The sequence below is a fragment of the Girardinichthys multiradiatus genome, chromosome 11 (genome assembly GCF_021462225.1).
Source record: "Girardinichthys multiradiatus isolate DD_20200921_A chromosome 11, DD_fGirMul_XY1, whole genome shotgun sequence".
Taxonomy (NCBI): domain Eukaryota; kingdom Metazoa; phylum Chordata; class Actinopteri; order Cyprinodontiformes; family Goodeidae; genus Girardinichthys; species Girardinichthys multiradiatus.
The window spans coordinates 36,664,473-36,686,849 of NC_061804.1; the positions used below are offsets into that span (position 1 = coordinate 36,664,473).

Here is a 22,377-nt window from a genome sequence, read left to right on the forward strand (position 1 = left end):
TGTTTGAACAGCACTTTCGGAAAGACCAGAAGCTTGTAAGTGAGCAACAATAGATCCACACATTCCAACAAGTGAGTCCAGTTTGATAATGGTGGGAACCTGCGATACAGATGCAGAAGTAGATGGTTCATCACTTAAGAGGTCTCCTTGAGAATGAGTTTCTTGACAACTTCCTGTTGCGTCTCTACATGTTTATCATTATAATAACTATGTACATTGTGAAGATGTTTTCTGAAGCCATTGTAAGTACAAAAGGACTTTTTGGACTTTGTTTTTGTGTTTTGTTTACTTTTAGCTAGATGTTTCTTGTTTGTGTTTTGTATTCATGTTATTTGTGGTTTTCTGACAGTTTTGGTTTTCTTCTGCCCCAGTGTGTTCTCCTCTCGCTCCTAGTTCCCTTGGCGTTGCTTTCCTGTTCATTTTCTTAGAATGGTTTCATTATTATTATTATTATTATTATTATTATTTATTATAGTTCTCTGGTTCCCTTGCGCTCTCTTATTTATTAGTTTCTTTTCTGTTACTCCTCTTGTCATTGGTTTTCCTCTTTTAGTTATTTATTACTCGGTTTTAGTTCCCTTATTCTCCAGTTCCTCTTAGCTTTGTTCCTCTAGTTTATCTTTGTTCTTCAGTCCCTCCTTTATAGGTTAGCTTTAGTTATTGTTTACTTTTATTCTAGTCCTTGTTTCCTCTGCTTCATTCTCAGTTTGTTCTATCAGTGTTGGCTTAGGTTTGTTTACTTTTGTTGTCGGGGTTTCCTTGAGGTTTCTATTTTGCTAAGTTCTTAGGTTGTTGTGTTCCCTCCAGTTTCTCAGTTTCCTTCAGTTCATGTTTATTCTTGATTCTTATGCTTTACTTTATCTCGATCTATAGTTTCTTTTAGGTCTGCTCACTGTCTTATCATTTAGTCCCTTTCCTCATGCTTTAGTTTTATTAGGTTCACCTGCTCCCTCTGCCTCCCTGCTTCCATGTCACACTTGTTCCCTGTTTCTTTGATTACCCGCCCTTTGTTATCCCTTGGTATATTAGTTAGTCTGGTTTATGTGTTCGATGCTGGTTTGTAAAATTGTCTTCGTGCTTACTCTCCATGTATTATGCTGCGTCTCGTCCTCGCTTAAGTTAACCTTCACTTCGTTCTAGTCTAGAGTTTAGGATTTTGTTTTTTGATGTGGATACTTTGATGTGCTGCTGCTACCCTGCCTTCCTGCTGTGAGTTTTTTTGCCCAAGTCTGGATTATAATAAATCTTCGCTTTACTTTGCCATGAAGTCTCCCCGCCTATCTCTGCATTTTGGTCCGAAACAAACCCAACCGGTGACACATCGCTGCTCTCCACATTTTAAACGCAAATGTTTGGCTGGATATAAACCGTGATGAAATTTTAAATGTTGACAAAGAACTGAGCAACTTTTGTGGTGCATTTTACAAACAAAGCATATAAACATTGTCAAACTGTTTTTTAAACCCTCCTATACGTTTGTGGACCTTGGGGCATTTTAGCGCTCTCGCAGTAGACGTGCTCTCAGTTTCTTGGAATTTCTTTGGTGTTCCCAACATCAATGTTGTAGATTGTGGTTTGAATGAAGATGTAAAAACTGGAAAGAGCTTCATCATATGAGAGGCTGAAGAGAAAGTGTGCTTTGAATAGCCTATCAAAAGCAGCTACTGATGTTGGAGCATCACAGGGTATAGCTTTCTGGTCCAGAACAATGAAAAACCTCTGAATTTTCTTTTGCTCACTGATGCAGAGAAGGAATGGCTGCCTGGTGTCAACTTTCTCCAGGAAAGTAGTGAGGTTGACTCCTTCCTGAAATTTGAATTATACATGTCAGTCATGAGCAATTTGTTTTTCAACTGTTTGGTTGACATATAATGACTATGGTCCTAAGCAAGTAAACAGCAATTCAAATTCTTCTGTTTGCTGGGGACAGGAGTGTGTATTGACCCCAAATCTGACGATCATGGTAACTTCCTCTGGAAAGCAAAGCCATTACAGACTTTGTTTCTCTGATCTGATAAGAGACACCAAAGGTAACTACATTTATGGCATCATTCCTATTTTTATCTTGTGGCTTACACTTTTACAAACTACTACAGCATACAAACCAAAAATTGTTAGTAACAAAATGTGCTTACAAAAGTCCTAATGGGGCATACCTTGACAAATCTTACAAGATGAGTGGCTGCCTGTGTGGAGCTAATCGTTGCTGTTTTTTTGTGGCCTCTTGATGTGGGGGGAAGGAGATGCAACAGCAAGAGAAGAGCTGCCACGTGACTCTCCCAACCTTAAAGACAAAAATCATATTTGAGACAAAAAGTTTAAATTTACCTGAAAACAATTATAATTCTGGAAATTTTGTTAAAGAGACAAACACTGACATCTTTGAGTAGGTTTAAACCATGGAGATGCATAAATTACTTCAGTGTGTTGAGAGACAAAGAGTATTGGGAGTTTTTAGATACTGAAACACTGTCAATATTTACCGTAGTCATGTGTGAGTTCTGGATCAAAAGATGCTCGTAACTCCTCAACACAAGGACTTGATGGAAGACTTTTGCTTTCTGCGATGACTTTTTCCTAAATATCCGAATTTCCGAAATATGAAGGTCACTTTGTAAGGAATCTTTCAGAGATGTCATCCCCGAGCATCATCGAGGAATCCTGATCGATCTTTTAGTAAGAAAAAACAGCAACAGAATACTGGTTACTTAAGCGTTCTTTGCAAGTTAGAATCATGAGTGTTTTGACATATCATGAAATATCTAAAAGTATACTCACCAACCCAGGTGTATTAAGGAAACGAAGGAAGACATCCAAGACTGAAGATGTTACATCCGGATCATGAACCAGCTTCTGTCTATATTCAAACGTGGCTCTCATCTTCTCTTTAACCACAGACTTATCTGTTGAGAGTCTAATAACAGACAAAGCCTCTCTGCACTCCCTGCCAAAGAGCTGTCCACCAACTAACAAAGATTCTTTTCGGGTTGTCGGGCTGTCCTGGAAATTTGACCTCTGACACATACGTACACCATCATAGGTATTGTGTTGGACAGTTTTGAGTCTCCAAGCAAGATAGCCAGTGTTGGCCTCAGGATTATTGTAATGTTCCTACTCATGCATGCACATCAGTCACACACACAAACAAAAAACACAATGAAAATACAACATAAAAAACACATACAGTGCCTTGCGAAAGTATTCGGCCCCCTTGAACTTTTCAACCTTTTGCCACATTTCAGGCTTCAAACATAAATATATAACATTCTAATTTTTTGTGAAGAATCAACAAGTGGGACACAATCGTGAAATGGAATAAAATTTATTGGATGTGTCAAACTTTTCTAATAAATAAAAAAACTGAAAAGTGGGTCGTGCAATATTATTCGGCCCCCTTGCATTAATACTTTGTAGCGCCACCCTTTGCTACAATTACAGCTGCAAGTCGCTTGGGGTATGTCTCTATCAGTTTTGCACATCGAGAGACTGAAATTCTTGCCCATTCTTCCTTGTAAAACAGTTGGAGCTCAGTGAGGTTGGATGGAGAGCGTTCGTGAACAGCAGTCTTCAGCTCTTTCCACAGATTCTCGATTGGATTCAGGTCTGGACTTTGACTAGGCCATTCCAACACCTGGATACGTTTATTTGTGAACCATTCCATTGTAGATTTGGCTTTATGTTTTGGATCATTGTCTTGTTGGAAGATAAATCTCCGTCCCAGTCTCAGGTCTCTTGCAGACTCCAACAGGTTGTCTTCCAGAATGGTCCTGTATTTGGCCCCATCCATCTTCCCATCAATTTTGACCATCTTCCCTGTCCCTGCTGATGAAAAGCAGGCCCAAACCATGATGCTGCCACCACCATGTTTGACAGCGGGGATGGTGTGTTCAGGGTGATGAGCTGTGTTGCTTTAAAGCCAAATATATCGTTTTGCATTGTGGCCAAACAATTTGATTTTGGTTTCATCTGACCAGAGCACCTTCTTCCACATGTTTGGTGTGTCTCCCAGGTGGCTTGTGGCAAACTTTAAACGAGACTTTTTATGGATATCTTTGAGAAATGGCTTTCTTCTTGCCACTCTTCCATAAAGGCCAGATTTGTGCAGTGTACGACTGATTGTTGTCCTATGGACAGACTCTCCCACCTCAGCTGTAGATCTCTGCAGTTCATCCAGAGTGATCATGGGCCTCTTGGCTGCATCTCTGATCAGTCTTCTCCTTGTTCCAGATGAAAGTTTAGAGGGACGGCCGGGTCTTGGTAGATTTGCAGTGGTCTGATACTCCTTCCATTTCAATATGATTGCTTGCACAGTGCTCCTTGGGATGTTTAAAGCTTGGGAAATCTTTTTGTATCCAAATCCGGCTTTAAACTTCTCCACAACAGTATCTCGGACGTGCCTGGTGTGTTCCTTGGTCTTCATGATGCTCTCTGCGCTTTGAACAGAACCCTGAGACTATCACAGAGCAGGTGCATTTATACAGAGACTTGATTACACACAGGTGGAATCTATTTATCATCATCAGTCATTTGGATCATTCAGAGATCCTCACTGAACTTCTGGAGTGAGTTTGCTGCAGTGAAAGTAAAGGGGCTGAATAATATTGCACGCCCCACTTTTCAGTTTTTTATTTGTTAAAAAAGTTTGACACATCCAATAAATTTCATTCCACTTAACAATTGTGTCCCACTTGTTGTTGATTCTTCACAAAAAAATTAAATTTTATATCTTTATGTTTGAAGCGTGAAATGTGGCAAAAGGTTGAAAGGTTCAAGGGGGCCGAATACTTTCGCCAGGCACTGTATTTGGTACAACTAAAAACATGCCAAAATTACAAAGATGTTGAGTGTCAGAGAATATAACACTTACATAACCATTTTTTGAGGATGGATCTTGGAGATATGGAAAAAGCGTTGCAATCCCCAGGGCATAGTTAGTCCGAACACTTATGGGTGGGACCCTCCTGTTGAAAACAAAAAAAATTATCACTGTTCTGCTTAATGAACACTGCTTTCTTTGATAGTGAAAAAAACTTTTACCCATGTGATTCTATCATATCTGCAACCAGTATGTTGATCATTTGGGGATGTGTTGCATCTGACATTATTTTAGTTTTGTTGTATTCACTGAAGATTTCCTCACCCTTTAGGTTTGACCTCAGGACAGTATACACCTTCTGTAAAAAGATTCATACTGTTTAAACTCAAGAAAATTACCAAAAAAGGAAAGTGTTTGTTAAATTTAATTCAGCACCAATAAATTGCTTAAGGCTTTGCTTTTGACCTGTTTTGCTTAATCACGATCAAGCTCTTCTAGGCCCTCTGTTCTATTTTTTGTTCTTTTGAGGATAAGAGTTGAATCTGATGAACAGGAAGAAGCTGGTGATGGGGAATGGTCTGACAATGAAACTGGTGAAGATGGGGGGACCAGAGGGATTGGCTGTACTGATGACTGTGATTCATCTTCAACCAAACTGAACTCAAAATCTAGGAACAAAAGACAAAAAAGGGATAAAACAAATGTCAGTCAGTGCAAAATGAATGTGCACAAGTCAGAACAAGTTCAGTAAAGCCAGACCACATAAATTACAGTGTGGAATACACATTCAACATCTAACAGCATTTTTTTTTATGTAAAGACAGAAATTGGGATCGGAAAGCTTGTTAAATTGAGAAATATTCATGTGAACATTAAAGATTATAAAGAAATATACTCCTCTAAATTATTGCAGATCTTTTTACCTATTGCTGGCTGCTTTCTGTACCCAACCGTGAAAGCTCAACCCCAGTCATTAAAGCTCATCAAAGCTATCTGAATCAACTTCACTGTCTGAAGTATCAGTCAGGACGAGTACACTTTCTGTAAAGAGCTGAGGCTGAAAGCTGAATTTTTCCATGACTGAAAGCAGGAGAACTGAAATTTAATTTAACTATTAAAACCACCAATTCAAGTAGATAATCCAGGTGATTATTTTACACTAATTTAAATTGCATATCAATACAAACCACCTTGAAGAAACTGGAGGAAATGAAAGCATTCCTCACTTTGCGGAACTTTAATGTACTTCTGCAAGCATCTCCTGTGTGGAGATTCTATAAAGATTAGTTATACACTAATTAAGAGAATAGATTATTTGGTTATTAATTGCAGCACAGTAAAAAGTAATCATTACGATCCATAACTTGTGTAAAGCCAAGTATTTTACCAAAAGACAATTCTGATCAATATATAAACCTATAGGCTGCGGAATATGTAGCTATATATATGAAATGTAAGATATTAATCCGTCAGTCATCTTTAAAGGAAATAATATTCCCAGAAAGGGTTTAAGGGCACTTCTCAATATAAAATTTTAGCTATTTAACTCTAATGGTAAAACAACTGAAGAATACAGACAACTGTTAATACTGAAATGAATTAAAACATCAATTTTTTTAATTTATTTTTTTATTTTTACTTAAACAGTGTGCACAGTACCAAACCTCTGTAGGGACCTAAATGTTAATGTTAAGAACCATTGTCACGCAGTGCCATTTGCTACATCTTTTTTTGTGGGAGATAGTTTTCAGTCCCCGGGGATCCAGTAGCGCCATATTTTTATGCTAACATTTAACTAAACTTTGTTTAAGGTGTATCTAACTTGATGAGTTTAGCCAACAAATACACTGAATATTCTACAAGCCAGGCCTTTTTTTTTAACGCCAAAGCATTTGCCTGCAAACATTAAATTTTAGTGAGCTAAAACGAATTATGTTTTCACCAAGCAACGTGGCTAATGCCTATCACACAGCTTTGTCTTGACTCAAAAACATACAGAATTAGAAATCAATAAAACTACTTAAAACCATCTTAGAAAAAAATTACTTAGCAAGCGTGGCAAACAAGACAGAAATACAGAAAAATGGAGAGCAAAATGTTCTTCAGCTTTTGTTGGAACCTGTGGTGCTGGAGGCGGATTCAGGGAATTTTCTTTTTCAGTGTCAAGTCCACTGTGGGAGTTTGGAGTTAGGAGGTCAAGAGTTAATGTTTCCATTGCAACACCTGCAGATTTATATAGAGACTTATATTTGTCACCTCAGAGTTACATTATTTAATTGTGACTCTACTTAGAGTAAAATTAACTCTTCTTTTTCACAAAGTCTATTAACAACAAAACATTTAACACTTTTGAATTTACTGTGCGGCAGAAGCACGCCGCTGCCTGCCAGCAGGTTGCCGCTGTTTTTGTGGAAGCTGTTTGTGCAATAAGTCTTTGTCATCCTTTCAGCATGTCATACACACACATAGTGCTATTTATTTTCCTTCTCAAGTAAATACAGCCACCTTATGTTAAGGCTATAACCATAATGACATCCCGTTTGCCGATAATCAGCATTGGCTTCCACAAAAACAGCGGCAACCGCCGTGGCTGCATGTTAAAGGCTTTTACAGCTGGTCTGGCACCAGAGGAGCCAGGGGCACTGGCAGCACCGGCGGCAGCACCTCCAGCATGCTGTCGAATTGAGCTCGGTCCTGCTGTCCCAGCGCCACCCCACAGATAAAACCCCACCCACTCATTTGAATTTAAGAACATGAAATAAAAAGGGCTTAAAATGAAAAACGGGGTTAAAAAGTAAAAGTCACCGAAATACGTAAAGTAGCTTTACAAAATAAGTGTCACAAACTAAAACTGCATTATGAAATAAATAAATAAATCTTTAAGTAAATTAAATAAATATTTAAGTAAATTAAATAAATCTTAAAATGAATTAAATAAAATAAGATGAACATTTCTTTTAACATAATTATTATGTTTTATTTCAAGGGGATATTTATTAATAATTTATGGATAGCAGTATTTATTTATTTATTTATTTTTGAATGAAACGGCTCTCCATATCCGCCAAGCTCCTGTATGCTGCACCGCTCGAGCTCAACATGCCGTAAAGGAAGTTTAACCTGATGTGAAACGTAAATCGATGAATCTGTGTTTGATTAATCTGTGGCTATCCTCAAGGACCCGGATGTGTGACACAAAAAACTGAATTTTGGAACTGAAATTGAATTACAGACCTGAAAGTAAAAGTAGTCAAACTGAGTTTTTAATGCAACGAAATACATTCTAAAAGCAAATGAATTCAGTTTCAAACCATTAAATTCGGTTTCAGTTTAGTGAAATTCATTTTCAAACCAATGCATTTAATTTCAAATTACACAAATACAAATTCAGTATGAGCAATTCAAATTCAGTTTCTGATGGCACAAGAGTCTTCCCATACTAACTGGCTATTTAGAAATAACTGCAGGGAAAACCTTTTGTAACCTACCATCACAAACTTGAACATGTACAGTTATCTGACTATAATGGGACTTTAACTGGAACTGTTGGCTTTGGGCCATTAAACTTTGGTAAAATTGACACTCAAGATGCGTGGGTTGTGAAACAAAGGACGTATTTGTGGATAAGCACCTCATATGTGTGATCTAATATTTTTATAGGAGATGGTCAGGTCCTTTAAAAAAAACTTGCAGTGAAACATGTATCAACTTTTTTGCATAGTACTGTACAATAGTAAACATTTGGGTCAGTGGTGGACTTCAGCGTGTTCTGCTGCTTCAGTGTTCTGCCCCAGCGTAGCATCCTCCAAACTGGTTTAGAGCTGTTATCTCAGGTTCCCGGGCTCCATTAAGACTAATGGACGCACAACCCATAAGGGCAACAGCAGCATATTTTCGCCTGCATTGATTCAGTTTGTCTAGATGCACATTTGCTCAGACATTAAGGGCTCAGAATACACCAGCCTATAGGTCATAATGCACTTGTATCTCCGCCTCTGATTCCTCAGTTTATAATGGTTGATAGATAATGTGTGGGAAGTCATGGAGGTCAAATTATTTTAAAAAAAGTTTGAGTTTGCTCATGCAAAAAGCATGAAGCACATGTTTCGGCCTTTAAATTGTTTGAACTAATTTAAAAAAATGATAACATCTCATTCTGTGGAAATGTCTCTTATACTGGCCAGATAATAACTTTAATTTGGTCTGGTAGCTTCTAGGAAGTTCAATCCTCCAGGCGCCAGAGTGCTTTCTCATATCCTATGCAACTGCTGGTTAACAGAGTGAGTTCTGCATTAAACACTTATGGCCCATACTTTTTCCTATTCTCTGTTTAGTGGTGAAGTAAAGCTAGCAGATTGATTGATTTTATGTTACAGTCCCACTTCAGTGTATTTTTGTTAAAATTTTATGTGACACATTAACAAAAGGTAGAGCATAGTAGTAAAGTGGAAGGAAAATATACATGGTTTAAAACAAAAATTAACCAAATAAAAGCGTAGTGTGCATTTGTATTTGCTGATGCGGCCAAATAAAATCAAGTGGCCACCTCGGTGTAAATCCAGGTGTTTGGTGATGGTCTCAGAGGTTTGTTAGAGAACATTGTTAAAAAAAACAATATCACAAAGCAGTATGAAGGAAACTTTCATAATGGATTTTTTATGGAAAAATCCCCTGGTTATTCAGACCATTATCCCTAGCTTGTCGCCTTTTCTTGGACTACCGACACTTAGGTAACTGCATTTACCTGTATACCTACTTGAACATGTTTTTCTGGTTTTGTTTGGTTAGTTTCATACTGTGGGGATGTTGTTCTTCAGGAGAGTTAGGGAAGCTCGTCAGAGTTGATGGGAAGATTGATGGAGCTAAATACGGTGTAATCCTGGAAGAAAACGTGTTGGAGGCTGCAAAAGACTTAAGACTGGAGCAGAGGTTTGCCATCCTGCAGGAAAACAACCCTAAACAAACAGCCAGAGGTATAACCGAATGGTTTAGATCAAATAATGTTCATGTATTAGAAGGGCCCAGTCCAAGTTCAGGCCTAAATGCAATTAAAAACTTGTGACAGCAGTTAAACATTGATGTTAACAGATGCTCTCCACACAATCTGACTGAGCAAGAGCTGATTTGCAAACAAGAATGGATAAATACATCAGTCTAGGTGTGAACGGTGGTAGAGACATGCTCCAAAAGACTTGCCGCTGCAACTGCAGCTAAAGCTGGCTCTTCACAAGACTGACTGAGGGGAGGCTGTACAAAAATGCATAGTATCTAAGATATTTGAGAGCATGTACCATATCACTTCCATTTCACAATGATGCACTACTTTGTGTTGAGCTGTCACAAAAATAGAAAATAAACCCCTTAAAGTTTGTGATGTGACAAAACATCAAACAGTTCAACGTGGTACGAAGAGTTTTGCAAGGTACTTTATTATAGCTTACAAGCTCTGCTGAGGTGTTTATGAGCATGAAGCTGAACAATCTTGTAAACACCGGGAGGGGGGGCGGGTGAGGTCACTTACCACGTTGTCACTTTGAGTGAAACATTCACATAGTGAGATGTGTAGGAATACAGAGATATTAAAGCCCAGACCACACACAGACACTTCCACACAGCTTCCTGTGTTGGAGCTGCACGGTCAAACATCTTGTGGGAGGAAATGTGATCCTTGAGGGTGGGGCTCCTCATGGATCAATGCTCACCCTCTCATCTTATGAGTGCCTGTCATAGTTCTCATGCTGCACACCTCATCCAACTCAGTGTGGATTATCAGGGCTTCTGTTGTAGCTTTTGAAAACCTCAGCACAGCCCACCCCCCTCCTCAGCTGTGCTGCAGAGCCACGACAGGCTCCCAGCTCTCTGGTTGCCCGAACCCATTAAGGTGGCTTCTATATTTACCAAGCATGCCAGTATTAAAATCTGAAACGGCAACTGTCAGCGGGCCGCGTACGCCAGAGGACAACTTGTAAACTATTCAATGTTACGTGAGCGGGTAGATGCAACACAATATTAAAACCACTTGTCAGGAGGAATCAAAGTTGCCTTCCTCCATGGGATTCCAAGCAATGAAAACCATCTTCCTGCACAGACACGCTGATGCTGCTACAACAGTTCCACCAGGGCTGACACATGGCAGTTTTTTTTTTTTTTTTTTTTCCAAAGCAAATGACTGATGAGAAACTAGGCTGCTCTGTTCATCCTTCCCTTCAATCACTCACAGAAGGAGCTTGGTGACAAGAGGTCATTTTTCACTTCATCCTCAGTCACAGGACTATTTGACTTTCACTTAAAAGAAGTGAATCTAACTCTGTGGGGCTTTATATTCTGCTCAAAAACAAAAGGTAAGTCAACAGAAACTATTGCTTTGCCTTGTGAATGTTTTTCTTGTCATTTCAACAACATAAAAATGTAATTTTCCTGTGCTGATATTTATTAGATACAGTCAAAGTAAAAATTATTTAGAACACTGTAATGGTCTATTTTATCCCCTTGTTTTATGTCATTCATGTAGATCTGGGTCAGAGTATGAGACTGTAAACTCAAGAAATCGGACCAAATTAATAAATTGCTCTTACAATAACTCCAGTACATCTCAGAGTGTTAAGGTTTTGGGTTTGCTGCCCCAGATAGTTAGTCCCGGCAGGCATAGTGGCCTTGTTTTAACAAATTATATTAAAACCTCCTGGGATGTTAAAGCAATCCGAATCTCATATTAAAATTGAAATTTTATTTTATGTTTTCAAGCCAAAACTGATAATGAGTGAAAAGCATATTGTTAATTTTCTGGTAGCAGCTTGAAATGCAGTTAAATTTATCCAGTCCTTAAATTTTTTCTTTGCCATCTCTACGTCTTGTTTATAATATATCACCACCTATTTATTACATAGATTTTTGTCTTCGGAGTAATGTAATTAATGTGGTATAAAGATGGTCACTTGATGTAACTGCCCCTTTACAAGACAACACTCAAAAGGAGATTCGCAGCTTTTATCTCTCAACATTATCTCTGCTTCTCAAATAAAGCCAAACAAGCCCAGAGTTTGCAGTCAGGTCCGACAGGCTCAGGTTAGGTGTGTATGTACCCGCTGCACACAAGAAAATCATACTAAGGCGTTTGAAAAGTGTTTATATAGCCTCTTTGTCACATTATAAGCTGAAATTTAACTGTATTTTATTTGGAATTTAAAACTAATGCAAATAATTACTGAGAAGTAATAGGAAAATTATAATGTTTTTAAAAGATTTTTCACAAATGAAATCTAAAAGGTTTGGTGTGTCTTTATTCAGTCCCCTGAATTAATACTTTGTAGAACCATGTTTTGCTGCAGTTACTGCTGCAACTATTTTGAGGTATGGATTGCAAATCCAGAGATCCATGTTTCTTAGCAAAATACCTCAAAATCAGTCAGACTGACTGGAAAGCATCTGTACACAAGTTTTCAAGTCTCACCACTGATTCTCAATTTGACTTAGATCTGGACTTTGACTGGGCCATTAATGAATGTGTTTTGAACTATGCCCTGGCTTGCTGTGTAGGGTTGTCCTATCTTTTGTGGCCTCCAACAGCTTTTTGTCCAGGATCCCCTGCATTTAACTTCATCTTACCATCAACTCTGACCAGATACCTTGACCCCGCTGAAGAAGCACATCCACACAGCATAACGCTACCACCACCATGTGTCACAGTGTGGATGATGGATTCAGGGTGATGTGCAGTATTACTTTTCCACAACACACAGCATCGTGCACGTTAACCAAAATGTTTATTTTTACTACATATTTGCCTTTAAACAGGACTTCTTTTAACTTTGTTTCCAAGCCTTCTTCTTGTCCCTCTTCCATAAAGGCCAGGGACCATATTCACTCAGAGAGCTCCTATCTAAGCCTAAAAATTCTTGGTAAGGACTCCTAGCTTAAGAGTGATTCTCTTCACTGTTGAGAGCGACTCTGAGCGAGGAGATGACAGAAATTCCTATTTTAGTGAGGAGGTGTGGTTGACCCCATTGCTAGGTGTGATGCTGTCTTCTAAGAGCTGTGATTGGTTGTTGCAAAAAAAAAAAAAAAAAAAAACAATATGCTCCTAGTAGTCAAAGGAGAGAAATTAACCGATGATAGAATTTAGACTGGATTCGGAAAGGTGTAAATTATGATAATAAAACTTAGCAAGATTAAATTAATTGTCAAACAGCTTAAAAATGTTTGAACTTAGCTTATTTACATGCTCATCATTATTTTTATTTGCTTATTATTATGTTTACTCAGCATGCTGGTCATTTTCATGTTGCATCTATTTCATGTTTATACATTTCATATTAATATTAAAATTCAGCATTTTACTGTCCTTGCCTTCTTGTATAATGAGGTTTAGTGTGGTAAAATGACCAAAACAAAATGGAGGAAAAAAAGGTGGAGAAAACTGAACAGAACAGAGGAGGAGAGCCTATAAAGAGAGTTGAAAGGTAGATTCGGTCCTGGGATCACGGTGCAAACAAACAGGCATTCCTGAGCAAATCAATGGGTCGTTCCCTCTGCTTTTCAGCACCAGCCTGGAATGCAAGCAGCTCTGGTTCCTACTGGTACCTGCTGCATTCAGAAGCTAGAGAGGAGATAGCAACACACCAGAGAACGTCTCCACAGACGGGGAGCATTGTAGATGACCACTTAGGCTATAGCTACTGACATCATCATGTACAATACAGTAAATACTTATCACCTCATTTACATCTTCCTTCTGTGTACATAATGTTTAGATTATTGTACTTAATCTTGTCTAGAGTTTGTATTTATGTATATATCTATAAATATATTTTGAGTTTTTCCAATTTTTTCCAAATTTATTTTTTAAAAGCATTTTTACAGCCTGTAATTATTTAAATAATTCTATACGATATTGTTGGTAATTTGTGAACTTTTTATTCATGATTATTTATTATTGTTTCTATTATTTATTTATTTTTCCTCATATTTCCTTAGTAGAGGTGTACATTTAACCTGTCCGGCCGCTGAAACTTTTTAATTTCCCCTTAGGGGGATGATAAGGTTAATTGTATCTCTATATCAATAACTGTATGAATGTTATAGACATTTATGGGCTCATTTACTCTACTGTTCAGGGGGTTGATCCCTGCACAATCGAGCCGGTAGCGTCTTATTAGTTCACTGTTGATTATTGTATGGAGAATATTTCTCCTTTCTCTCCATCTTTCCTCCGTCTTCTCTGCTTAAAACACTCTTAGGCTCACTAAAAGTCCTCTTCTCTACTCTTAACGTTTCCTCATGTTTGGAGCTCTCTTAAATCCTAAGACGCTTTATAAAAAACGTTTATCATACCGAGTGAAAATTCAATGAAAAATCTTCAAATTCAAGAAATTCGTAGATTTTTCTTAGAATGACGTCACTACTTTTAGTCTTAGGATTCTTTGTGAATACGGGCCCAGATTTATAGAGTAACAACTAATACTCCTACCTGAGCTGTGGATTTCTGCAGCTCCTCCAGAGTTACCGTGGACCTCTTAGCTGTTTTCTTGATTAATGTTGCCCCTAATCAGTCCATCAGTTTAGGTGAATATTGTTCTCTCATTAGGTCACTGCTGAAGGCAGTCAGTTCATTAATAAATAATAGAATTGGCTAAAAACGATTGCATGCCACAGTTTTTAAATTCTTCTTTGTTAGAAATACAGAAAACCATGTTTCATGTTTTTATTACTATTTAGCTTACATACATTTAATATCTATATGCTTTTGTTTTTTTTTCCTTTAATGATTACATTTTCTTTTGAACTGGCAGCTCTAAATATCAGTGGCATTTTTAGCAGGTCACTATGAAATGGGAGAAGTTGAAGCCTCCAGATCCAGATGATCCAATGTGTTGCTGTGGATGTGATATCTACCAGTACAGTTGTTGCTGTGACTGTGAAGACCTAGATGAAGCTTTCAATAGGTATGAGCTCTCTGGTACACAAAAGTTGTGAGGCTGAATCAGCAACTTGAGAAAGTCTTTGAAAAAAAGATTCTTATTAGAAATGATCCTTTTATGCCTACTACTTAAACAGGAAGCAGAGCCCGTTGGCTGATTATTTATACCTCCTTAATCCTGTTCAGGGTTGTAGATCCCCCCTTGTGCAGCAGTCTGTGGGAGAGAAGTGGGGTACTCCCTGAACTGGTCGCCAGTTTATCACAGCACTATGCAAACACATAGAAAGAACAGGACACAGATATAGTGCCTTTTACATTTTTATTTGCATTTATTATTTAAAGTTTGAAAAACTTATATAAATACTTATATGAATAATTATAAACTTCTGTGAATTAATACATATCTTTTATGGAGCAGCATAACTGCATAATTGAAAAAATCCAAGCACATTTATTCATTATGTTTAAAAAAAAGAGAATTATTCTTTTTCAGATATCACCCTTGCCACAGCCTAAACACATCTTAAAATATATATGTAACCAAAAACGTTTTTAGTTACAGTTTTTTTTAATACGTAAATGAACTTTCAAACCAACAATTCAACCCTGTTCTGTTGACCTCTAGAAGAATATAGTTTGTCCCCTAACAGAGATATGGGATTGCTGCTGGATGCTGAATCTTATCTCAATTTGTCTCTGCCCTCGGATGAAGACAGAGCTTGTCTTTCAGTGAGGAAGATGTTGTCCCATACGATCACGGTGCCTCCACTAAAAATACATGAGCAGAAAGGGTTTGGTTAGTTTTCATGGCTAACCCACATGCTCTGCTGCTCAACCCTCAACAGTGCTAGTTATATTTAACCAACATTACACCATAAACATATCACTCAATGAAAACATTTGGTGCATTGTGGAACAAAACTGACCACATAAGAGACTAAACTAATCAATAGGTGATCAATACTTCATTCTCAACATTTTAAAAAATGTCAAAGCATATTTTCAGTAAGATTATTAGTCTAAGATTGTGCTCAAATTACTGCAGTCCGTTGTTCCTTGATTTTAAATTTGTTTTTCAACTGTTTCTAAGACAAAAGGCTACACAGTCAGCCTAAATTGTATGCACTGCTAAATAGATTCTAAAGAGTTAAAAAACCTACATATTGTTTTCACTTATTGATACTGCTCTTTTATCTGGGGGCTTGTTTGGGGGCTTATTAAATTAAATAATAAATTATATCAAAATCACTGTAAATTTGCATTGAGCAAGGTTAAAGGGAAACAAATCCCATGATTTTAGCCTAAAAAACATGTGCAGCGCAAACATATTAAAATCAAACTAACTGAAAGCAACTGTTACAGTAAAATGTATAATAGTATATTTTTGTTGATATGACTGATGTCCTCTGTTCTCTGTAGCTGGCTGAAAGAAAAAACACCTTATTGTGGACTTCAGTCTCCTGTGTTGGGGACCATGATCAACAACCTGGAGATCTCCATGATCCCGGCCCTGCTTCTGCTGCCTCTCCTGCTTAGAGCGGCATCTCTGCACTACCTGCTGGGCATCATCATCCTGACGGCTCTGCCAGGCCTGGTGCTGTCGTACTACTACGCCACGCACCGGAGGAAGAGGCGAACCCTCTTCTTCCTCGCCCTCGCACTGTACTCTCTGGCCTACATGTATTATCTCTTCATCACAGAGATTTTGCCCCGTGGGGATGTCAGCCCACTGCAGATGTGTGTCGTGACCACTGGGATGATTCTCACTATAGTTTCTCTTATTCACACTAAGAGAGGTCCAGGGTTTGTCGCTGACTCTCTGCATGAAGCAAGGATGGATGCAGAAGATCACTCCAATCACTGTGATGTATCTATTCAACTTGCAGCCCCAGAAAAGACAAGAAAACAGGCCCCAACAACAAAATGGACCTTGTGTCCAGTCTGCAAAATAATGCGACCCCCGCGTGCTGGACACTGCAGAACCTGCGGATCGTGTGTTCAGCGTCTGGACCACCACTGTGTTTGGTGGGTCTCATTTGAAATTTTATGTGTTGCATTCCTTGTTGATCTTTCCTAACAAGATGATGGATCTGTTATCTGCAAGGACTTCTGTTGGCATCTGTGCAACAGGCCAAGCAACAAACCGCTCCTTTTAACACATCGAAGCAGAAACCACACTTTGTTTGTTACATTTACGTTACACACTTATAAAATAATGTACATTTTATCTGTGCACAGTACTGCATGGTCACAAAGCAAAATCTTTCCAGTCTTCCATAAAGGGCAGATTTGTAGACTGCACGCCTAATAGTTGTCCTCTCAGCAGATTTCCTTACATAAGCCATGGAAATCTGCAGCTCCTCCTCATGCCATACTTTTCATTTCTTTAGCAAAGCATTTTGAAAACCATGTATCAATTACCTTCCTCCTTACAATGATGCACAATTTGATTGAATAAATCTACCAGACGTTTCTGATGGAAATGTGACAAAATGTGAAATCGCATGTTGTCTGCATTTTGTCTCCATACTCTGACCTGTCTGTCTGTCTGTGTTGCACGTTGAGATGCTGCAGGATAAACAGCTGCGTGGGACAAGCAAATCACCGCAGCTTCCTGCAGACCGTCTGTGTGTTTGTGCTGACCTCCGTGTACGGGATCAGTTTGGTGCTCCGCAGCCTCTGTCCTTGTCAGTATCTGGTGACGGCCCTCTTCTACTGCCCCGGCGTCTACAGCCAGCCCAGGTGCTGCAGCCCTTTTAAAAACAGTCTATGGGGGAAAAAAATGGACACACTTGACAGGTTAATGTATAAAAAAGAAAAGCTTGAATAAGACATTTTCAGAGCAGAACATTACTTTACCTGTAGCGTTTTGTTTCTTTTTTAAGTTAAACCTTTTTTTGAAACTGAAACTTATATTGATGTGTTGACAGGATATGTTGTAGTGATGATATGTTTGCTCCATGTGTGTTTGCAGCACAGCCCTTTGCTTCATCTGCTGTTGGTACAGCAGCATTATAACAGTTGGACTGGTCTACCTTCTGGTGGCACAAGTTCTGAACATCAGCTTTAACGTGACGGGGCGGGAAGCTCAGCTGGCTCTGAGGAACAAGAAGGGCCAGAGCCGCCTGTGGGGACTCGTGGTCGACACTGGAGAGCATTCACGTGGCTTTTATCAGAACTGGGTTGAGTTCCTCACCATGAAAGATTCCTCTGTGTCTTTTCACTCCAGCCCCACAGACTTGGTCTAGTTTCTCTTTGTATCTTACGAAATCTGATGACCACATCAGTCTCAATGCACAACTTTGAACCCACTGATGTGGTATTTGAACATGACAATAGTTTCAGCTTACAAAAGCTTGCAAGGGAGAATAAAGGTTCTGGTGTTAGAAAAAGAGCACACGCTGATTCAAATTCAATTCAATTCAAAAATACTTTATTAATCCCAAAGGGAAATAAATGTTGTTGTAGCTCATGTTATACAGGTTTCCTCAAAGAGCCATTGTAGATGCTGATGGCTGTGTGCAGGAAGGATCTCCTGTAGTGCTCCGTCATACAGCAGATCTGGAGAAGCCTCTGACTGAAGACACTCATGAAGATGCATGGTTTGGAGTTTGAATTTGCTGCACAATTGCTCTGCTCGTGGTTGTGTTTTAGGAGAAAAAGGTGTCACCACTGTGCAGTTTATTTATATAAGGCAATTTATTATGTACAAATCAACAGAATTTTAAAGTGAAATAAATGCATGCTTCAGAAGCAAAAATATGAAGATTAATTCAAAGAAATTCTAGAAAAGATTGAAATCCTGTCTTCTAGAATGGGTAACAACCAACTGTCCATTTGAACTTATAAAGAACATAGTCAGTAAATACGTCTCAGGTGCATTTTCCTGCAGTATTCAACATCCTTTTCCCACGTCACGGTTTCAACTGTTAACCCTTATGCTTTCTTGACAGAAATGTTTCTAATAACTCTTTAAATCAATAGATGTGTCCCCTCGCTCACAAAACTCAGTTCAGAACTTATTGTCTCCTCTAATCACCTCAGCAGCTGGCATTTAAGAGTAGTCTGTCCTCTGCTGCCCTCTTCAGGCCACTCCTTTACTCTCCAAAAATCTCTAGAAAACTGCTCCCATTTATGCTAATCAGAAAATGTCCTAAGACAAGGCATTACAGCTATAAGTCAATCGTCAATTGAAACTGGATATTTACATACACTGTATAAACAGACACATAATCAATGTATTGTCACTGTCTGACATTAAATCAGACATTAAATTTCTTGTTTTTGCTCATTTAAGATTAACAAATAGAATTCTGTTTGCTAAATGACAAAATAATGAGACAGAATATTTTTTATTGCACAAGTTTACTCTTAATAAGGTTACTATTCCTTTAAACATGTTGGGAAAGCCAAATATAACCACACAGTAATATAGCTTGTGATTTCATTTGTTAGGCTTTTTTCTATCTGGCCTTCATTGACTTGAGTAGTGTCCATCCATCCATCCATCCATCCATCCATCCATCCATCCATCCTTCCATCCATCCTTCCATCCATCCATCCAGGGGGCAACAAGTCCAGCAGGACAACCTGGACACCCTATCATCAGTGACATTCTCCAGTTCATTCTTGGGGATCCCAATGTGTTCCCAGCCCAGAAAGGATACACAATATAGTCCCTCAAGTGACTTCTGAATGTACCCCGGGGCCTTCTCCCAGTGGACATGCCCAAAAAACCAAACCTCAAAGGGATGCACCTGGGAGGGATCCTAATCAGGAACCTGAATGATCTCAATTGATTTCTTCTGGTGTGGAGGAAGAGCAGCTCAGCTCTCAGCAACCTCCTCCTAAATCTCGTTTCGACCATTAGTCAGACCCTTCTGTCTTTTGTGGACTGCTCAAGATCTTCTCATTACTCTTCATCTACAAGCTCTTTCATGACCCACAACAGGAATCTGATCTAAAGCTTGAGAAAAACAGGTCTTCAAGAACAGAGCCTGTTGCCATAAACTGATTTTGAAAGCCAAGGGCAATGGCAGGATGAACATTCCAACTTTCTGTGACAAAGGACAGTTAAATCTCCTTTTTATAAAACAGCAACCACCTCAGATTATGAAAAGAAAAACTGTTGTCACGCAGACTGCTGCAGCTGCAAGGTTTTGTAAGAGTTCACTTTCATAACTGTGCGGTTATGTAACATTTTTTGGCACACTCCTATATTCAATTTTGATTTTCTTGGTGCAAAGACAACACCTGTTTATACTGGTAAGGTATGCATGCCAGCTGCTCTGTTTTCAAATCATGGCCTTGCATATCCTTCTGAAACATGCGAAATCCTTAAAAATCGTTCTAATTTTTTGGTCACAGCAGCGACATAAGATGACGTTTCATTGCAAAAACTTTATTGGGTAAAGATGTTGCATTCAGTGGTACAAATCTTGACAAATGTGACACTGTGTCACAAGTGAATTTGTATGGAAAAAGAAACTTTTCCACCATGTTTTTTTCTTCCTAATGTTTTATGACTAGATAATTGTCTCTTTGCTTTTTTTGATTGTGACTATGCCTAGACTTGATAGTCCTGGAAAAAGGGACGCCTTGGTGTTTAACGCAGCCTTATCTCTGTCTTCAAGCAGCTACTTGTTCTTACCTGCCTTCAAAAAATCTGCAATGCAGTGCAACTGCTATATAATTATCTTCTGGATTTCTATTGTTATTTTTTTTTTAAAACAGCTAAAGTTAGTTTACTTCAGTAACTTGGTTCACTGAGTAGAACACAATATATAGATTATTGAAACACAGACTGATGTTCAGATATCTATGATTAAATATGTATTTGAATCTGAATGTGACATTTTTTTCACAATTTGTCATGTTACAAACTTCATTTGTTTTTATTTTTTGAATGTATCTTCTTGGGATTTTGTGTGATAGCACAACATTAAGTTGTATATAATTGTAAAGAGAAAGGAAATTAAAACCTTATCAAAATACATTTGTATGCCACCCCCTGAACCAACCAACTGGAGAATGACCTTTTGCTGCAGTTACAGCTGCAAAATCTTAGGGGCATGTTTCTCTCAGATTGCAGATAAAGATATTTACATTTTTTGTATTTTCTTTCTAAAATAGCTAAAGTTCAGTCAGATTGGATTGAGTATGTCTTTGAACAGGAATTTTAAAATATTGCCTGAGATTCTCAGTTGAATTTAGGTCTAGACTTCATAAATATACTTTGGTTGAAACCACTCTATTGGGTCCCTGTCTGTATATTTAGGGTCATGGTCCTCCTAGAAGGTGAACTTCAACCCCAATCTCAACTAATCTACAGCCTTTGACAGGTTTTCTTCCAGGGCTGCCCTTTATTTAGCTTCATCCATCTTTAGTGAGCCTTCCTGTTCTGCTGAAGAAAAGCTTCCCCGCAGCATAATGCTGCCACCACTATGTTTTCTGGTGGGTACAGTGTGTTCATGGTGCAGAGCAGTATTAGTCTTTTTTCCACACACATATCAATTCACATCATTCAAGTGTCAGAGTAGCGGGGACTGAATAAAAATGCATGCCATACTTTTCAGATTTTTATTCATGTATCTTTTTCCATCCACTTTGTGCGAAAAACTCAAGAAAATACATGGAAGTTTGTAGTTTTACATGACATAATGTTGAAAACTGCAAGGAGTATTGATATGTTAGCAAGGCAGCACATCTGAGTGGATAATATTAAAATGAATTTAATTGATTTTGCCGTTTTATTGATGCTGCATGAATAAACTGAATAGAATAGAATTGAATGTATTGCTTTGTGCAAAGCCAAAAATTAAAACAACTGAGATTTCTTATCCCTTGGATAACTCGGTCTTTTTAAATGCTCTTTAATAAAAAATGTTTGCTCTGAACCCCTTTCTGCTCATGCAACGCAGAGTTTTAATGTTCCTTATTTACACTAAAATTAACTTTTGGCAGCTTTTCAACCACAGCACGTTTTTTTATCCTTGCATACATTACTCACATCCTTCTATCTGACAGAAGTGCCTTATTTCACAATGATTTATTCTGTAATAATGTAGTCATACAGCAGCAGTTAGTTGTTGAAATGAATATGAATTCATTCCTTCCATATATGATAAAAAGCGCTCTGGGTTGCTAAACAAAATCCATTCCTATTTACTATTTGATTCCACAATGTGCTTCTGAAGACTTGAAAACTACTCTTTTACTGGATTTTATAGAAAACATAAACATCCCAGTTCCCCAGCTATCCAGTCCAACTCATCCCATGTTGAAGCATCATTAGGAATCCAGTCTGCAAGAGCAGGTTTGTTTGTCTCTGTGTTTCACAACTGCTGACAGATGGGTTTGATTCTCTAGTCTCAGCCACAGAAGGCACTGGAGGGCAGCTGCAGCGGTGTTTACCACTTCAGGGTGTTGTTTTCCACCTTCCAACTAAATAAATCAACTAAATAATACATCTACATTCTAACTAGAAGTAAGGGGAAATAAACTCCTCCCACCACACACACACACAATATGTTATTTATACAGGCACACACACACACACACACACGCACACACACACACACACACACACACACGCACACACACACAAGGCTGACGGGATTGTGTCCTGGCAGGCCCAAACCTTGTG

General features: G+C 38.4%; 1 protein-coding gene across 1 annotated transcript; it reads left to right on the top strand.

The window, feature by feature from the left end:
- Positions 1-10,912: 10,912 nt before the first annotated feature.
- LOC124876325 (palmitoyltransferase ZDHHC23-A-like) lies at positions 10,913-21,620 on the top strand. Its single transcript, XM_047378988.1, has 5 exons — positions 10,913-11,157; positions 14,630-14,757; positions 16,152-16,757; positions 17,307-17,474; positions 17,707-21,620. The coding sequence occupies exons 2-5, from the start codon at positions 14,639-14,641 to the stop codon at positions 17,978-17,980; spliced, it is 1,167 nt and encodes a 388-aa protein (XP_047234944.1). The 5' UTR covers positions 10,913-11,157; positions 14,630-14,638; the 3' UTR covers positions 17,981-21,620.
- The last annotated feature ends 757 nt before the right edge of the window (positions 21,621-22,377 follow it).